Raw genomic sequence first — 21,484 nt, 5'->3', positions numbered from 1 at the left:
AAGCTTCAAGACTAGCGATCTGAATAGAAGCATCAACTGTATTACTTCACTTGTATTAGGAATTGTATATACTGAAGAAGCTTGTTTATTTTGCCTGTCGCCCTTTGCTTATGACAAATCTAAGTAATTCTCAAAGTTATATCTAAAAACAAAGATGATGCGACTTACCAAACAAAAGCGCTGGCACGTCGATAGACACACAAACAAACAAACACAAACACACACACAAAATTCTAGCTTTCGCAACCAACGGTTGCTTCGTCAGGAAAGAGGGAAGGAGAGGGAAAGACGAAAGGAGGTGGGTTTTAATGAAGAGGGAAAGGAGTCATTCCAATCCCGGGAGCGGAAAGACTTACCTTAGGGGGAAAAAAAGGACGGGTATACACTCGCGCGCGCACGCACACACACACACACACACACACACACACACACACACACACACACACACACACACACACATCCATCCACACATATACATCTCAAAGTTAAGTATTTTATTTACTTTTCATAATAAAACTCATTAATATGATTTGCTTGAATTGTTGTCTAATGACCTGAGAAAGCAGATGTTTTAGACACCCCATCTTTGACAACTAGGCAGGATTTAACACAATGCATTTCAGAGGTGTTAGCTTTCATTTTACGATGTTAATACAGTCGATATGTAAGTAGATGCAATATGTCCCCAGCATGTTTTAAATAAAAAACTGTGTTTTGAGTGTTTTAATGGTGATTTGTTGTTGTGGTCTTCAGTCCAGACTGGTCTAATGCAGCTCTCTGTGCTAGTTACCATGTGCAAGTCTCTTTATCTGTTCATACTTACTGCATCCTACATCCCATCTGTCAGAACCTACTTGCTGCATTCAAGCTCTCTGCAGTTTTACTCCCCATACATCCCTCCATTAATAAATAAAATATTCACTGATGCCTCAAGGCATGTTCTACCAATAAAATCCTTCTTTCAGGCAGATTGTAACATGCATTTCTTACCTCCCTAATTTGGTCAGTATTTCTTCATTTGCTATCTAATCTACCCAACTAATCTTCAGCATTCTTCTGTAGCACGTTATTTCAAAAGATTCTATTCACTTCTCGTCTGCACTGCTTATCATACATGTTTCATTCCATATGAGATATTTCAAAAAAGACTTCCCCTTAAAAAAATTATGTTAGCTGCTAAAGCATTTATATGTTTCAGAAATGCTTTTCATGATATTGATAGTCTGTGCTTAACATTCTCTCTACTTCTGCCATATCAGTTATCTTACTGCTCAAACAAGAAAATTTGTTTACAATCTTTAGCGTATCACTTCCTAATGTAATTCCCACAGCACCATCTGATTCAGTTAGACTAGAATCCATTACCCTTGCTTAACTTTTGCTGATGTTCATCATATAACTGCTTTTCAAGACACTAACTGTTCCATTCAACTGAACTTCGAAGTCCTCTGCTGTCTTTGACAAAATTACTATGTCACTGGGAAATCTTAAGTCTTCTCACTTAACGTCAACTCCTTTTCCAAATCTTGCCTTAGTTTTTGTTTTGTTGCTTGGTCAATGTTCAATCAGCAAACCCTGTCTCAATCATTTCCCTCGCCTTTGACTCTCAGAACTACAGTATGATTTATGTACAACTTGTAGATACCATTTTGATCCCTGTATCCGAATTTCAAAGAGCATTTCACTCAACATTGTCAACATTTTCAAAATCTACAAATGTTATAAATCTATGTTTCTCTTTCTTCTATCTGCCTTCCGAGTTAGGCTGTACGACCATTAAACTGAAGGTTTCCTAATACTCACATTTATCAGAACCTGCCTTGTTTGACATTACATTTATTACATTCCTCTTGAAGCAGGTGAAGTACCTCTCATATATTCTGCATACTAGGTGGGACAGTTTTGTCACAGTTGGTTCTCAAAAGGATTTTACTAATACTGAGGTTTTTGACACTGTTATCAATGATTGCACAGTAACAAAACCCATACATGGGTTACACATTTCCACATGGTTGGGTGTCTGCGTGGTTATGGGTGCTCTTGCTAGAAAAAAAGAGCTAGTGCTCGAAAGCTAGTGTGGATGCTGTTTCCTGTCATGTGTTTCTGTGCTCCACGCATCAATCAGTTATAGGTGAGTCATTGTCTTTCCCTTATTTTACATACTACATTTTAAATATGGACTTGAAATGTGTCACAGTTATGCCTGTATCTACAGCAGTTGTACTGAACTCTTATTAGCGATGCCATCACATGTTGCTTTTTTCCCCACATGGCAGTATGAATTACAATATGGTGTAAGCATAACAAGTTTTTGTGTGATGGAACTTGATAATGTCCAACAAGGTGAAAGTTGCTAATTGTTAATTATGAAATAAAGTGCTTATTTCAAAATAAAATATCAGCCTACACAAGAAAATTACCTCTTTTGGGGAAATTTACAGCACACTGTAGATGTGCACAAAAAAAGACTCTGTGTGTGTGTGTGTGTGTGTGTGTGTGTGTGTGTGTGTGTGCGAATAACATGATGATTTCATTATTGAAATTCACAGATAAATTCTGCATTTTTCTCAAGTCTGAGTGGTCATGCAGAGAACAGCCTATAAACAGTTAACATCAGAAAATTCTGTCATTAAGTCAACACTACTGACAGAACCCATACAATAAAAAAGTACAAAGCTAAAATTTCTGAATTACAATTAATTGAAAAAAAAAAAGCCCTATTATGGTCATGGTAACTAGCACAATTACTATCATTATATGAAAGGAATTTGAAAAATGAAACAAGTAAACATATCTACTTACGGTACAGTGGAGATATCGATAGCAAACAGAGACATAAAAAGACACTGAACATCGTACAACATGTTACTAATGACAGCTGACTATTCTTAGCTAATTATTCTACACAACTAAATGAAATTTGCCAATATTACCTCTTGTTCCTTTTCAAGTTGTTCTGCCAATAAATTGTCAAGGATATCTAGAAACCTCACTCGAAGGGCATGATTTTCTATGTTAGCTATTTCTAGCTCCTGCTGTTGCCGTCGTGTTCGCAAATCAGCTAACTCTGCTTCCAAAGCTGTTAATCTAGTCTTCACAGCTTCTGTAACAAAAAACAAACAAACAAACAAACACACATGTTAATAACAAAAGTACATTATGCACATATTTCTTGTGTTTCATGATGTGATCACACTGTTTTCCTCGCCTCTCTGATCATGATGCACAACTGGCCGCACTTAATGACCTAGCTGATTATTGTAAATTATTGGCATGGAAAATTGTAGAAGTAAATGAAGAGACAACAGAAAGTTTAAAAAGTAGTCTTAAAGGAAGCTAACTGAACAGTCGTGGCAGATGTCAATTCCAAGTTTAATATATTTAACGATGGGTTTATGTCAGTCCTTAACAGCTGCTTTGCTGAGAAAACAAAGTGTGGCATCAAAATGAAACAAAAGGAATCGAAGTATCCTGAGGGAAAAGTAGGAATACTCACATATTACAAGTAATACTGATTTGACTTAATGAAGGGTGATTGAAAAATCAGTAAATTCTATATAATATCTGGAATTAATTATTCAGATAATGAAATAAAATCTGCGCGGAAATTGTTCAAAGAGAAAGAGGGATATAAGTTACGGAATGTAAGGACTTAGTTATTACAGAAAACATCTAAAAAAATAAATTATGGCATTCAGGTAGCCAAAATATTTAACACTAGAACAGCGAAAAGGATCAAAGGACATCTTGCAACCTTCATTTACACAATAACAAATTTAGCTTTTAACATCTTTCTGCCAAACTTCATGACTTTTCCTCATTTCTCCTACTTGTGACAACAGTGTATTGCACTTCGCAAAATTTTCACGATTTCACGAAGTATACCTAGAACAGTGGGACAGATCAACTGACTCGACGCATAACCTCTTCTTAAATATTGCTGTTCTCATAGTTGCAAAGGTACTTGCATTGCATTTTGCTTTGGTAAACAATTGCTGCCTCAAACGATGATACATATATTGTCAGAAAGGTTTCTATGTTGCTGCTGTTACTTGCCTCATTAGTTAGTGGTCTTACTAATAAAGAGACCTAGTATATACTGGAGAACTCAGATAGTGAGCCAGAAAGTGATTTATCAGATTCAGATGGTAATTTTCAGCCAGTGACAGCTAATAGAGAAGATAACAAAAATGAGAGCATTTACTGTAAGTAGTTGTCTCCCCATCTCAATATTTTCCACCACAGTCTCAGGAGTCAACTGGAGCAACAGTGAAGATGGCAGCTAGAGAGAGAATGGAATGGAAGGTCACTAGCACCTGTCACTTGGAGGAAGGGCTGCCTTGAGTGTCCTGAAGGAGAAGGGAGAGCTCACTGCATGAGCCAGCCACCAAATGGATGACTACGTCATCACTGCCTTCCGACTTATTTTTGATAAACTGATGCTGTGTATGATAAAAATACATGGAATCAAATGCTTGGGATGAAATAAAAGAAGCACCACGTGGACCATATCATTGGAGGAATTGAGAAAAAAATGATTGCTGTCATATAACCCGAGGTGCTTTTTTGATAAAGATGTTTCCTTGGATGACCTTTGGTCACTTTCATGGGGGTATAATTTGCTGAGCAATACAACAGCAAGAAACAGATTCTTTAAACTTATCAGATTCCTCCATTTTGATGGAATGTCATCCTCAGTTCAATGCAGCACTGCTGGTAAGCCCACTCTTATTTCTGGAATATGAAACAAGATCACAAAAACTGCCCCACTGTTACCACCCTGGTGAAAATATTACAATTTGTTACAAGAAAAGCATGGTGCAAGAATATCCAGTATTTTTGTAAGTGAGAACAATGAACAAGATTTGCCAAGAAACCCCAACTGCGTGAAAAAGAATAATTTTGATTTACATTCCACCATCATCGCAAAACAAAGGACTGACGAGTCAGAATGCACCCAGCCACAGTACCAAGGGAAGAAGAACAAGAATATCATTATTCTTAGCATACTACGTCTTGAAGTACCAGTGACTGAAGAAGGCAAACAGAGGCCAGAAACTTATCTTCTATAACATCATGAAGTATTGTGGGGATGTCATCAGTCAAATGACTCAAAAATATTCAACTCAGGTTGCTTGCAGGAGGTTCATTTGATCGTATCAGAAGCATAAAAATATTTCATGTAACAACACACTGCAAACTATGTATAAAGATACATGTAAACATGTCATATAACTAAGAAATTGTACACAAAAGTTGGCCACGTCTAGCACAATTGGGGTAGCCTTCATGAGCTCCTCAACAGTGCACATTCTTAGGCATAATCCCACTTCACGTGGTGTATACTAGTAGTCTGCTCTAACACTTTGAAGACCGGCCACTTAGAGGAATATCAGGCCAAGAAGACAGGTCATTATTTAAAGCTTTACTGGCATATGTGTATCTTCAAGAGTAATACATACTGCAAATGGACGAAGCTTCAAATTTACTTTTCATATTTACTTTACTTCTTTGATAGATTATAAATTTTAAAATAATGGTAACAGAAAGTATAACTATCCTTCAAAAAAAAGTGAAAGATGAGTTACTGACCAATTATTTTCTTCTTGTGCTCAAAATTTCTCACTCACTTATCAAAATGACATATTAGTAGCAGAGTTACAGCAAACTGTGAAACCTAAGAAGTACGCACAAAAAATTACATCCATACAATCATACACTGGCTTGGAAATTATCGACAGCAATTCAGTGTCACTAATGTTTCTTTCAAAAAAATTCTAGAAACTGGCAACAGAAGGCAGCACCTGTCATGGGACAGGTAGTGAGATATCCAGTCATTGTTCTCATACAAACTGAGTCCACTTTTCAGGTGACAGGTGGCTCACCAACTGAGAAAACCATGGCCCAAGCTGTACTCGGGTGCAGTCTTCCTAACACAGCGATGTGGCTCGAGATACGCTCAGGCTCATGCCAAAGTGTCAAACATTTTTGCTCAGCATATAGATAATATCAAAGAAGAAAAGGTCCCAATGTTGGCTTACTTTTTTTATTTTTATTTACTGTCGTCTTATGGCACCATATTATGAAGCATTTCATTGTTAATGAAGAGCATGTTTGTTACAAAGGAGGGTGTTATAAAGATAATATGTGGCGTTCACTCTAGAATCTCTTGTAGACAGCACTTTAAACAGTGGCGCCTATCACCATCAGCCTCACAATATATTTAGTCCATTATTAAGTTCGCTGTCAACAATCTATCACAGTTTGAATACAGCTTGAAAACAACAGTAACATTCCTAAATACAATACTAGTCTTCGTGTTACAGAGAAAATAGTGAGTTATTCACACACAAAAATTTTTGACTAACTACACAGCGCATTAAAAAGTTAATAGATAATAAAATTAACATATTATAATTCTGAACTGATTCACTGCACATCATAGCAAGATGTGGCAATTACGATGCATAGAAATTATACGGGGTAGTCAAATGAAAACAAGACATATGGAGAAAAGTAAGTAAACTGTTTATATTTCAAAAGTAATTGTCATAAGTGTTAATACATTTACCTCATTGTGTCACAAGACGGTCAGTACTTTCATGGAAAAATGTTTGTGGTTGCCTATGGAACCATGATTACACACAGACATGCAGCTCTTCACCTGAAGCAAATCGATGGTCACAAATGTCTTTCTTCAGGGCTCCAAAAATATGGAAACCGCATGGGGAGAGATTGGGACTGTATTGAGGATATGTAAGGGCTTCCCAGTGAAACTTCTGCAATGTAGTCAAAACAACTTCGGCAGCATGTGGGCATACACTGTTCTGACTATGCTGCAGAAGTCTTGTTGGGAAGCCTTCCCACATCCTCCATACAGTCCTGATCTCTCCCCATATGATTTCCATATTTTTGGAGTCCTAAAGAAAAACATTCATCGCCGTCACTTTGCTTCAGATGAAAAGGTGCATGCCTGAGTACAATTGTGGTTCCGTAGCCCACCACAAACATTTTTTAATGAAGGCACTGACTGTCTTGTCTCACAGTGGCATAAATGTATTAACAGTTACAGTGATTACTTCTGAAATAATAAACAGTTTACTTACTTTTTTCCACCTGTCTTATTTTCATCTGACTGCCCCTTACACAAATAACTCAGTCTCCTGGGAGAGCAGTGTGCAAACCACATGCCCTTCCATATCTGCATCCAGTGATGCCAGTCGGCCCAGGATGATACAACAGCTGGTCAGTTCTGTTGGCCCTACATGGCATGTTCATGCGGAGTTTAGTTTTACACAAATAACTAAACTAAGTATCAACATGGAGAAGAATTTTTCAATAATGATAAAAGCAAGAAAAGTAATAGCCCAAAAAATATAATTATTTAATGTAGTAACTGTGCAAAATCAAAAAGTTCAGACCTTTGGACATCTGCGAGTTAGAATTGTATTCAGACTCTTCTACAGGGTTCAAATCATTCTTGAAAATATCATACTCAAATGATACTTCTTGTTTTACTCTTTGATATTCTCCTGACTGTTCACCAAATTCATTCTGCTGCTCTTGTTTCAATGAGCTTCCACCAGAAGCTTTAGGTCCATGTTCTGAGTAGTTTCGTTCAGCACTGAACATGTCGGTAGTGAATTCTGTAACTAGTCGATCACGTGATGCTGACAGGCCCTGAAACAATGACATATCAAAGCTTGCTTGACATTTTGCTGGATTTCGGAGTTTAAAGGCATACATTTATGTTTTGCAACAGCAGTCTAACAAAATTTGTCTGTAGTTTGTGGCTGACATTACAATAACCTGATTCTGATAACAGCTTCAATCAAGATGCAATAAATAACTCTGTTGACAAGATTAACACTTCAACAGACAAGAATAATAAAAATGGCAGGAATTGTCTCTCTGCTCTCACAAAGACCTTCAATTTATAAACCACGCCTTGTTAATTCACAAATTAGATAATTATCTAACTAGGGCCACCATGCTATGATGGCTTACTTCATGTCTACATAACAGATGGCAAAGAGTAACTGTCTTGTCAAACATAGCAAACTCTCCTTTAAAAAGAAGACCAGTAGCACATGAAGCTCCTCAGGGCTCTATTGTCCATCATATTATTCTTCTGTTCTATATTAGTGATTTGCCCATCAATGTTAACTCTCCATCAGTTCAGTTTGCAGATGATATATATGTTTTAACTGAAAATCATGAAGCAGTAAAATATCTCACTGCATTTCAAATACAATTGACAACTTGGAAACCTGGGTACAGCTTACTGGGTTGACTGTGAATGTCTCAACAACAGGATCCATGAATAAAAATTCCTGCAAATTAAAACACTTCATAAAAACAAGGCTGCAGATGAAGCAGAACATGTCAAATTTCTACGACTTATCTACAAAGGAAATTAAACTGGAATGTGCAAATTGGATACCTCTTAAGTAAGTTATGTAGCTTTGCACTTGCAAATTCAAATATTATCCAGTGCCACAACAATGGAAACACAGAAAACTGTGTACCACAATTACATTAAATCAGTAAGATAGTATGGCACTGTTTTGGAGAAGCTCTGGTAAAATACTGTGTATACTGAAGCCCCGAGGGTCACTACTGTGTGTTGCACATCCAAGGGAACTATATCAACCACTTTTTATTTATATTTGTTTATTTTTGCTTTTGCTGGAACTTTCCATTCAATACCCCTCTCTAAATATCTTGTTATACAGTAAAGCAGAATTAATCAAGAAAAATAATTTTGATAATTCATATAGAACAAAAAATAAAGATATGAATATAATAGAGGGAATCACTCCACGCGGGAAAAATATATTTAAAAACAAAGATGATGTGACTTACCATACGAAAGCGCTGGCAGGTCGATAGAAAAACAAACAAACACATACATACACACAAAATTCTAGCTTTCGCAACCAATGGTTGCTTCGTCAGGAAAGAGGGAAGGAGGGGGAAAGACAAAAGGATGTGGGTTTTAAGGGAGAGGGTAAGGAGTCATTCCAATCTCGGGAGCGGAAAGACTTACCTTAGGGGGAAAAAAGGACGGGTATACACTCGCACACACACACATATCCATCCACACATACACAGACACAAGCAGACATTTGTAAAGGCAAAGAGTTTGGGCAGAGATGTCAGTCGAGGCGGAAGTACAGAGGCAAAGATGATGTTGAAAGACAGGTGAGGTATGAGCGGCGGCAACTTGAAATTAGCGGAGGTTGAGGCCTGGCGGATAACGAGAAGAAAGATAGTTTTATACTGCCTGTTCACTGATTAATATTATGTTCTCAGATTCCCTAATATAAGGGAATGAAAATTTTCAACAGACTAAAGAACAAGAATGTCCTAAAGATGAAGCTAGAGAAAAAAAAACCAACAACAATAACAACTCTGTAGGAAAAGAAAGCTGCTATTTACATAAAGATGGTAAATTAAGTTACAGACAGCACAATTAAAAGACACACATAAGCTTTCGGGCACAGTCTACATCAGAAATAGAAAAATATGCCATTCATTCACACAAGCAAGCACACCTCACACACACGACAGGCAACTCGGCAGCTCGGCCCGAGCTCCCTTTTTTTCAAACTCCGTTCTATCTAGTTTGTTTAAATTTTAGTTCAATTAACTCACACCAATACTAAGTTGATCCGTTCTTAAACCACTGTAGGTTGTGTCTACAATAAGTGAAAGAATGGCTGCTGTTTAAGTTCACATCCATGGCAGATGCACCTGCAGCGATGAGTACTCTCTCGCCCAGTATACTGAATGCCTCACAAAAGCCTTCTCAGACAGGCAATACCCTCCAGACCTAAATCGCAAACAGCTCTCCTGTGCTATATCCTCACACATACTTGATCCCCACATCCATCCCAAGAACCAAGAACAAAGATGCAGCCACCTTGTCACCCAGTACCAACCTGGACAGGAATGAGCGAACCACATCCTTCGTCAGGGCTTTGATTACCTATCATCATGCCCTGAAATGAGGGATATCCAACCCAAAGGAATTCCAACCCCTCCCGAAGTGGTGTTCTGCCACCCACCCAACCTCCACAATATCCTAGTCCATCCCTATGCCACTCCTCCCCCAATTTCCTGGTACAGGAATCATACCCTTGTGGAAGACCCAGATGCAAGACCTCCCAAACCATCCACCCAGCACCACCTTCTCTAGTTCTCTCACATGCTTATGTACCCCATCAGAGGCCGGGCCACCTGTGAAAGCAGCCATGTTATATAGCAGCTCTGCTGCAAACCCTGCACAGCATGACAACCCACTAGCTGTCAATTGGAATGAATGGCCACTGCCAAACTGTTACCACAAACCAGGTGGACCACCCCGTGGCACAAAATGCAGCAGAGCACAACATGCGGGATTTCAATGGCTGCTTCACAACCTGTGCCGTCTGTATCCTTCCCGTCACCACCAACTTTTCTGAGCTGCACAGATGGGAGCTATCCTTGCAGCACATCCTTCACCCCCGTAACCTCCCTGGCCTAAACCTGAGGTGATTTACTGACCCGCCAACCCCCACCCAACACTCTGTGTGTGTGTGTGTGTGTGTGTGTGTGTGTGTGTGTGTGTGTGTGTGTGTGTGTAATGTTTAAAAAGTAACTACCACATATGGATCAAGACTTGTTCAGATTCACTTTGAGATGGGAAGGTTCTAAAATACAGGATGAATTAAAATTAAGTACACAATTTCAAAACGTAGCACATTACAATAGAAAAGGTATTGCACAGAGAGAAACAGAATAAAGTTTTTCGGCAGATTACAAACATTCAATTCACACAACTCATGACACAATGTATAGTAAATAGATAATCATACTTATGAAAAACGCTTCGTAACATGCCTACATCATCGATGAACAGCTGCAGTGTTGTGAACTCAAAGGCCATTTAGTATTTTACGAATTGGAGTGCAAATAAATTACACTTCATAAAATTATATCATAAGAAGGCACGAGAGATAGGTGAAAATGAAGACCAGTGCAGACTTTACTGAGTAACACCTGCTGCGCACTTAACTCATTACTGTGATAATGGCTGTTGATACGAAGATGAGGAGGATATAATGTGACAGAGTTGGAACACATTTAATGCATCTCCCGATACCAAGTCAAACAGGATACCCGATACCACAACTGTGTATTCTAATTGCTCACTATGTAGTGTGTCTAATTTGTGCACTCATATGTTTTACTATGACATGATCTTTTATTCAACTTCTACTGCTTGTTTATGTAGCTTTAAGCCACTTATTTAATTTTCTTATGCAAATTAAGAGTTTAAAGAAAATTCTTGCAGTTGTAAACATGTTTACATTCCTGGAATTGAACTTTTAACATTTCTTCACACCAAAAGGTGGGAGTGAACATTTCATGTGAATACTGAAATTAGGAGAGTAATTAATTTCCTGTTGTTATTTGGATGTAATTTAAAAGATTAGTTAAAATAATTGTTATAAAATGTAACACAGTATAGTATCATACACAGATTGTAACACATTCTTAAATTTCGGTATATTGATAATTTTTACTTATGGACCGTCTGACAGCAACTGAATAAAACACAATTATAGTGCCATACGTGTTTCGCCTTTATTTTCAGCAAGGCATCATCAGTGGCAGGTTGCGTGGACAATTTCTTACATATTACGCTCCTGTTGCATTTTTGGTGTTGTTCTTCTTCTTATGAACACCAATTTGCGTTTTTTTCCCCACATTCCACAGCACTATGAACTGAACGCTTGTTTTAATACGGTCCATAAGTAAAAATTATCAATATACCGTAATATTACATGCAACTGAGGAAGACAGGACTACAAAAGTTGAACATTCTTAAATATTTTTATTCCAAAGTAGTTTTTCTAATTTATAGAGATCCTGGATGAGTGTAAATTTTTTCCATAATTACAACTTTTGATTGTAACCAGTTAATATTATGCTTTCAGTAATATAACATTATACTTTCGATTGCTGAAATATTTCTTAAGATTACATAGCAGTGACCACATGAGGCAGTCTTCGTAGAGTTGTGTGGCAGTTTTTGGGCCAGACTTTCTGAGATCAAGTCTGCACCAGTCAGTATAATGTAAGAATCAATGTAAACTGTCCTACTGATTTTGAAAAACTTTTTGATTTTGCTATTTAGTAATCAGAGTGCTAACACCATTTTCCCTCCCCGTGTACCACTGCCCTGATATATAAAAAGTTCTTACTGCAGTAGAGTATCATCATTGAATTACCAACATACGACAATGAAATTCAAAGCTAAATTAAATTCAGTTTAACAATACGATTAAAAGCTGAAGTCAATAACGTCTTCAGTCACCTTTCAGAAGAACCACTCTCACAGAATGTTGAAGAACATTTTTGTATTCTCTGTTGTAGCTGAACACACATTAGTGATTGATGAGTGGCAATTCCCAGGCTTCAATGAAGTATGCTTTTATTACAGGAACACAACAAATCCGAGTTCAATGTCAAATACAATAACAACTGAAATAATATGAGTAACAGAATCAAGTCCCTAGCGACGTCGGCCCAATGATCACACTAGCACAAATAGAGAGTCAATGTTTCATAATAGCACTACCAGTACAGTGGCATGGAGTCCTGGGAAGATCAAGGCTGGAGGAAACAGGACGCTCAGATGAAGACTGCTGCCAAAGAGCAATGATGATGCCCCTGGTGGCGCCTGTTAGCAGTCAGTGTGTAAACAGAGCGTTTATTGACAGTAAAGGTTCCAAACATGGGATGTAATAATGAGGCATGTAAACAGCCTCTGGAGGAGGAGCGCCTGCAGTCCTGGTGCACACCACAAGCTGATTGTGGGCTTTGTGCTGGAAACACAAGTGCCGGATAGGTAGCCTCTGTAATAGCATATTCCACAAATCAAAAGGCCCCTCAATCTTTTGGGGTGAAGTAGCGCCAAATAAATTGAATTCTGGCAAAATCAGTTCGCATTCCGTAGAAGAGTTAGTATTTTCTGATCAAGAAATCCAGATGTTATATACACCTTCCTGGAAGTGTGAAAACTTTTTGATCACTTGACACTCACTATTCGTAGAAACCATCTTCTTCTATTAGCCTGAACATACCCATATAGAAATGCTGCTGCAGTCCTTTGTCAGCGTTCTTCAAAGCCTGCACCAAATACAGATTGTAGTGCTTCATTGAATTTATACTAGGTTTCCAAAGAAGTTCCTGCCAAATGATTCCACAAGAACCCAGCAGCACATATATAGCCACAGAGGTACCTCACACATAGACATCTTAATTAACGATACATGTACAGTAGCCAGAACTAGTTTTATTTACACCATTATGAAGTAACATACCCAACATATTTTAATGCAAATGTTCATAAAGCAGGGACTAACATCACAATGATGATGAATTCATTAAAGACATAGCACTTGTTCAAACTTGAGAAGGATGGAGTAGGAACCTGGCCAAGACCTATTCAATGGAACTATCCCAGCATTTGCTTAAGTGATTAGGAAAACTAAAGAAACTCGATGAGTCCTGAGCCTGAATCATTGTTCTGCACCACTCACAGAGCTGCAGGTGAGTGGCAGGTAGTTCACTTGATAGACTGAGTCCCAATTATTATTATTATTATTATTATTACATTTCTGTGTGTGTGTGTGTGTGTGTGTGTGTGTGTGTGTGTGTGTGTGTGTGTGTGTATAGACTTATTTAGAACTTTAAGACATAATCACTTATGATTCATGAGGAACTTAAACAGAAATAACTGCTTTGTTGAAGGGTTAGTGCTCCTGTCAACATGGCAAATGCTGTAATTCAGCATGTTACATTCATGTTACAAAACCTCGTACTGACAGTCCCTGGTATGTTACAAAACCTCATAGTGACAGTCAGCATGACAGTTAAGCACAGGGCAGGTATGACGTGTGACATCAGTTCATTTGATCAGAGGTGTCCAACTCATGTGACACTCCAACTATGAGGTCATGCAGACATTAGGCCGCTGTCAAGAGTGTACCCCATGGATATCTTGACTGACTGGCAGAGTCAACTGCCATGGGTTAAATGTGTTGATGGCAGTAGTTTTAACTGCAGATAGATAGATCATAAATTACTCACCAACTGCATGCTTTTCGACAACAATTGGAAAGCAGCCATACCCACCAAAACAACCACCCTGCTATGACCCAAAGCAGCTACTGCCACACAAGTGTACTTCTGCTAACAGCATGTCAACAGATATTAGATATTAGCCTGTGGGCGCAGAACACCATTACTGAATACTCATACTATGAACTACTTCTGACCAGTCTCTAAGAGTTATGGTGAGTGGTTAAAAATCCATGGATCACAAGAGTTTCTCAACACTTTCAGTGTCTTACTGAGTCTCTGAAACGACACATTGCTGCAGTCATCAGAGCAAAAGGAGTGTGAACATACTATGTGAGGTTGGTATTTCCGATTCAACTGCTTATAAGTGTCTGTATTGTATCGCATCTTGCAGTAATCATACTAAGTATTAACATTACTTTTGCTGCACCAAACTGATACATCAGTTTTATGCACTTCACTTATGTATTACGTTTAAACATAAATTTTTCATCTGGGCCTATAAGTTTTCTTTAATTTAGTGAATTAGCAAGCAGTATGTTAAATGGCAGACCTCATAATTTCATAACTATAATTATGTTTGGAACACATCAGTTCTTACGGGATCAAATCCTACAAAATCCATTGTTTTAGTTCTCTTTGTGGGTATAGTCTTAGGCTAGTTAACTTAGAAGGTAAATTGCTTTTTGTAGACCATTCTCTTTCTCTGATCAAACTGTGACATCTTCTGCACATAAAAGACAATTCAGAGTAGCCTCTTTATCTAATACCTGCAAGAAATACAGCTTTCCATTAATGCACTAAATTGTCTATGCTGGTGCAGCCCATTGTTTCCATACTGGAGAGGGATCAAACATGTAAAAGTTGGAGGTATGGCTCCACCCTCTCTAAGAAGTTTACATGCTACATCTCTCTGCCTAAACAACACCAAATGCTAACTCTGAGATCAGACATAGGTAGCATATTACCCCACCGACAAAACTTTACCAATCACTTATCACAACAAATTGTATTAAAAATAACATATTTTGGAGAGATCTTTAATGTGGCGTATGTTAGCATTACTGTGTACTTAATATTTTTCATGTTCTTGATTCCAGACTTGAGATCCTTAATGATTTTCATGTGCATTCAGTCTTCAGCGTTTATGAGTTCCCGGTACAAAACAGTGTGTTTTACATCATGGGTCCTATGCTATGACTGGCTAACAGAAGAAAACTGAGCAGCCCCCAACGTTGATTTTTGGTACTTATGGTATATCAATTTATATTCATACATTACAGAAATATGCAGTTTAAGTGATAAGTTGCATTAAAGATCTCTCGAAAAAACAGCGTTTTTGGTACCTGTTGCACTAAAGTGTTGGGATATGTGGCATCATTGGCTAAACTGTTACTGTACATTGCTTGGCTAAACTGTTACCGTACGTTGCTCCATTAAGATTATATGTATACCTTTGCCTATATTTGCACTGTTCTTGTTTTTGATTGATATTTAGATTGGGCCTGGAAACACCAAGTCCGTTTACTTTCACACTAAGCTCATGTTCCAAATGTTTGCCAGATGAATTCCACGCTAAATTCATAAGTGCTGTTTTCAGCCTTGCGGTATGCTATAGTTATTTGCAATAAAATTAAACTCACAAGAACTCGGGCACTATACACTTACAAAAAGAAACTTGCTAATAATACACTTTATCCCACAAATGCCATCAACTAGAACTCCTGACCCAGGGTTCTGGGTGACTTTTCTAAACTGTATCCCTTTCACTTACACTCTCCAGTCCTCTTTCTTCATCACTCTTCCTTCCCCTTCAAATCTTGCTCCAGAAGAAGGAGCCACTGGTTCTGATATCTTATAAAAGTTAAATCCTTTTGTGTGTGTGTCATCACCATTTGATGAGTAGATTTTTTTATCTGCTCATTTACATCAAGTTAAATGTTGAATATTTTTGCCAGCCACCTGATTCTGCTGTGACAATTCAAGAGTCTTTTTATTTACTATGATGGTGCCTGTTCTATCAACATGTCTGAAAGAACAGATACCATAGGTGACAAAGCACCTCGTTAGAATGAAATTACAATGAAATGAACACCCTTAGCTGCTTACAGGCGTTGACATACGTCAACGGGGACAGATGAAAATGTGTGCCCTGACCGGGACTCGAACCCGGGATCTCCTGCTTACATGGCAGACGCTCTATCCATCTGAGCCACCGAGGACACAGAGGATAGCGCGACTGCAGGGGTTTATCTCTGGCACGCCTCCTGCGAAACCCACATTCTCAACATATTGTCCCGCACTACATTCGTAGTGCCCCCGCCCATTATACTCATTACTCGCGGCGCGTTGCCTATTCCCGTAAGAGTTCGGGCATTGTTTGTGCATTCTCACAGAAGAAGAACATGGTCAAATGGCCGGTGAGCCTTAACTATATATTTACTAAGATGGTATATGTTCTTTTGGACTGCGTCCTCGGTGGCTCAGATGGATAGAGCGTCTGCCATGTAAGCAGGAGATCCCGGCTTCGAGTCCCGGTCGGGGCACACATTTTCATCTGTCCCCGTTGATGCATGTCAACGCCTGTAAGCAGCTACGGGTGTTCATTTCATTGTAATTTAATTCTAGAGTCATTCACAGGTCAGCAGTGCATAAATACCCAGATCATGCACTGCTAGTTGGGGTCGACTAACCTAACCTGGTATAGACTAGGATTTCTATGGATTCAATGCAGGGGGTACAGACAGACAGTCATAGGGGAAGTACTCTTCATCATGTTCTCCGAAAACTTGCATGAGCAGTTAGTTCCCCAGCTCACATGCAACGGAAATATCTTAGACCTTGTAGCTGAAAATAGGCTGGACGTTATCAACAATGTCAGTACAGGAATAGGGATTAGCAATCATGATGTCATTATAGCAACTATGGTTACAAAAGTTTAAAAAAAATCAGTCAAGAAGACTATGAGAGTTTTTCTGCTAGAAAGAGCAGATAAGAAGTTGTTAGCATCTCGTTTGGACAGCGAACTGACATCACTTAGTTCCAGTAAGATGGACATAGAGAAATTATTGGCACAGTTTAAGGACGTTGTAAATCACGGTCTAGAGAATTACATGCCTAGTAAATGGATTAATATAGCCTTGGGAGAGCCAGCCCTGACAAAACTCTACCATCTGGTGAGCAAGATGTATGAGACAGGCTAAATACCCTCAGACTCAAGAAGAATATAATAATTCAAATTCCAAACAAAGCAGGTGTTGACAGATGTGAAAATTACTGAACTATCAGTTTAATAAGCCACGGCTGCAAATTACTAACACGAATTCTCTACAGATGAATGGAAAAACTGGTAGAAGGCGACCGCGGGGAAGATCAGTTTGGATTCCATAGAAATATTGGAACACGTGAGGCAATACTGACCCTACGACGTGTCTTAGAGAATAGATTAAGGAAAGGCAAGTCTATGTTTCTAGCATTTGTAGACTTAGAGAAAGCTTTTGACAATGTTGATTGGAATTCTCTCTTTCATATGCTGAAGGTGGCAGAGGTAAAATACAGGGAGCGAAAGGCTATTTAGAATTTGTACAGAAACCAGATGGCAGTTATAAGAGTCGGGGGGCAGGAAAGGGAAGCAGTGGTCAGGAAGGAAGTGAGACAGGGTTGTAGCCTATCCCCGATGTTAGTCAATCTGTATATTGAGCAAGCAGTAAAGGGAACAAAAGAAAAATTCGGAGTATGAATTAAAAATCCATGGAGAAGAAATAAAAAGTTTGAGGTTCGCCGATGACGTAATTCTGTCAGAGACAGCAAAGGACTTGGAACAGCAGTTGAACGGAATGGACAGTGTCTTGAAAGGAGGATATAAGATGAACATCAACAAAAGCAAAATGAGGATAATGGAATGTAGTCGAATTAAATCGGGTGAAGCTGCGGGAATTAGATTAGGAAATGAGTCGCTTAAAGTAGTAAATGAGTTTTGCTATTTGGGGAGCAAAATAACTGATGATGGTCGAAGTAGAGAGGATATAAAATGTAAACTGGCAGTGGCAAGGAAAGCATTTCTGAAGAAGAGAAATTTGTTAACATCAAATATAGATTTGAGTGTCAGGAAGCCGTTTCTGAAAGTATTTGTATGGAGTGTAGCCATCCATGTATGGAAGTGAAATGTGGACGATAAATAGTTTAGACAAGAAGAGAATAGAAGCTTTCGAAATGTGGTGCTACAGAAGAATAATGAAGATTAGATGGGTAGATCACACAACTAATGAGGAGGTATTGAACAGAATTGCGAAGAAGAGAAATTTGTGGCACAACTTGACTATAAGAAGGGATCAGTTGGTAGGACATATTCTGAGGCACCAAGGGATCACCAATTTAGTATTGGAGGGCAGCGTGGAGGGTAAAAATCGTAGAGGGAGAGCAAGAGATGAATACACTAAACAGATTCAGAAGGATGTAAGTTGCAATAGGTACTGGGAGATGAAGAAGCTTGCACAGGATACAGTAGCATGGAGAGCTGCATCTAACCAGTCTCTGGACTGAAGACCACAACAACAACAACAACAACAACAAAGAGATTTGGAAACTGCGAGCAAGCAGAGGCTGTTGCACTCTCAGTTCAAAAGAGAATGCACAAACGGTGACAAGCAAAGATTAGTACAGATTTGTGCATCTGTGAAAAAATCTATACGCACAGCATACAACTACTACCACCATCATACCTTAGCTAACGATCTGGCAGAGAACCCCAGAAAATTCTGGTCCTATGTAAAATCACTAAGTGTATCCAAGGCTATCCAGTCACTTGTTGACCAGTCTGGTGTGGCAGTTGAGGACAGCAAAACAAAAGCTGAAGTTTTAAATTTCACATTCAAGAAATCGTTCAAGCAGGAGGAAACAATAAACATTCCGTTGTTTGACCATCAAACAGATTCACGTATGGGTGACATAGTAATAAGCATCCCTGACATAGAGACAGAACTGAAGGAGTTGATAACAAATAAGTCACCAGGTCTGGATGGTATACCAATTCCGTTTTGCAAAGAGTGCTCTACAGCACTGGCCCCTTACTTAGCTTGCATTTATCGTAAATCTCTCACCCAGCACAAAGTCCCAAGTGGCTAGAAAAAATCACAGGTGACTCCTGCATACAAAAGGGGCAAGAGAATGGACCCACAAAATTACAGACCAATATCCCTAACATTGGTTTGGTGCAGAATCCCAGAAAATTCATTTCGAATACAATAAATTTTCTTGAGACTGAGAAGCCTATGTCCACGAATCAGCATGGTTTTAGAATGCATTACTCATGCAAAAGTCAGCCTACCCTTTTCTCACGTGATATACCACAAACTATGAATACACGGCAACAGGCAGATTCCATATTTCTAGATTTTTGGAAAGCATTTGACACAGTGTAGTGGTTCGAGAATTTCTGTGTAAATTCTAGAACCACTCAGCCTTCTACCATCTTGAACACACAATATTCTGGATATGAGTGTGGGATGGTAGAATCCTACCTACCGCGCGTCACATGTTTGTGTGTGCAGGTTTAAAATCATCACGGGAAGAAAGTAGACGCGGCAGATGAAAGGCACTGACAAGTACCTGTCAGGCAATCCACAGATGTTTAGTGAGTGTGTAAGGAAGAACCATCGAGTTTATATGCAGCTCTGTGCTTATTGGGTCACTGACTATTGTTATTAAAACAAAGACAGTTGACAAAGAACACTAGGAAACTCTTGATGTAACCTTGCTATAGGCAAGACTTATTTTCTGATTTATGTTAAGAAAAGTTATGGTATCAAAGCCAACTTTCTTTTAACTGTAATTCAATTTGTTTCTGACATTTGATTGTACGAGAGACGTACCAGAAGTTATATATTTATGTTGAAAGTGAGAGTTTTATCATGTATGTAAGTCAAATACATCATTAACTAACAAAAAGCAAAGTTTGTATATCTACTTATTTCATAAGTAGAAAGAGTCTAGAAATCTCTGTACCTAGCATTATTCAATGAAGAAAAAGTCAAGAGGGTTTCCAGTAGCCGGCAATCCAGTAAAGAAGAGTGGCTGCAAAGTCCAAGTAAGTCACTTCTTATAGAAGTGGAGGGTGGTTTGGAGGAATAAACCGAAACAACCCAGATTCACACTCACATTTTAAGTCGGAAATGTTAGAACATGGGGACTTGTGTGAAAGGAACGAGAAAACAGGAATTTTAAGTTAAAAACAAGAAAAGAAGGTGTTACATGTTGCCATAGCAACCAAACATAATAAGACAACAGGATTGCTCTGAGAAATTGGAATATGTTCAGGTATCCTATAGAGCTAAATTTAAACAGAAAAACAGTGAAGAAATGAAAAATTCACAATGATAAAAACAGTAAAGAAGATTTCAACGTATTTGTCTAATAAGAAGTATGCGTAGAATGCTTCTACCAAGAAGATTCAGTGTGGGAAGTATACAGCTCTTATACACATCGCAGGGATGCAAACGCGGAAACCAACATATATCCGACGCCGCCGGCACCAGCTGCTATTATTTGACGGTGCTGACCTGCCTACACATCCGCTCACCTACGCAACGTGAATTCTACATTGGGTGAGCATGAAACAAAACTTGATTACTTTAGTATGAAGTTGTAGAAGATACTGTTGAGTGAACTTTTATTGTGTAAATATCATATTTAAAGTTAGTTTTAAATGCTTAAAAGAGCTAACGCATATAAAAGTATGGAAAATATACAACAGGTTGGGGAAACTCAAGACCCAGCAATGGCCATGAAAATTGGCAAATAAGTGCCTGACTGGGCTGAGTTGATAAATTTAATCAAAGCTCAGAGTCTTTAGTTAAACTCATTAAACTCTCAATTAAATGTCCAGAGTGTGACTAAGTAAAGAACTAGACTTAGTAAATTCTCAGTTAAATACCCAGAGTGAAGCTTTAAATGCTTAGAGTGAAACTCTAAATATTCAAACGACAAATTTAGGTTTGCTACAAGCCAAAGTCAACTTTCAAAGCAAAGAATTTAGTAATCTATGCGAAGGCATGGGTGCTTTGAAGACTGAGTTCGAGGCAATAAGTAATGAAGTAAAGAATTTAAAAGTAGATTTAAAGAACGAGTTGACAAATTCTTTGACCACTCATATAAATCATATGTTTACTGACCTTAGTCAGAAACAGAGTAACACTTTTCAAGATTAATCGAAAAGGTTAGAACTTAACATTGAGCGCAAATGTAATAATGTAGAATCCAAACTTACTGAAAAGTTAGGATCTTTTGAAAACGTGTATGATGTTAAGTATAATGATGTAAGGCAGGGGTTCAATAATTCGAAAGATACTGTAGA

The 21,484-nt window shown here is 38.4% G+C and overlaps 1 protein-coding gene and 1 non-coding gene across 2 annotated transcripts in view; both read right to left on the bottom strand.

Annotated features, from left to right (window-relative positions):
• The window catches only part of LOC124595364 (transcription initiation factor TFIID subunit 7), a 66,860-nt gene that overhangs the window by 3,230 nt on the left and 42,146 nt on the right, over positions 1–21,484 (bottom strand). The window contains exons 6-7 of the mRNA XM_047134083.1: positions 7,422–7,680; positions 2,934–3,103 (exon numbers count right to left, since the gene is read on the bottom strand). Coding sequence (XP_046990039.1) covers positions 2,934–3,103; positions 7,422–7,680 — 429 coding nt within the window. The remainder of the gene's footprint in view (positions 1–2,933; positions 3,104–7,421; positions 7,681–21,484) is intronic.
• Trnat-ugu lies at positions 16,282–16,356 on the bottom strand. The gene has a single exon. It is a non-coding gene; the product is annotated as a tRNA-Thr (tRNA).

Source organism: Schistocerca americana, chromosome 2 (genome assembly GCF_021461395.2).
Source record: "Schistocerca americana isolate TAMUIC-IGC-003095 chromosome 2, iqSchAmer2.1, whole genome shotgun sequence".
Taxonomy (NCBI): Eukaryota; Metazoa; Arthropoda; class Insecta; order Orthoptera; family Acrididae; genus Schistocerca; species Schistocerca americana.
This window is presented reverse-complemented; position numbering and strand designations above follow the sequence as displayed.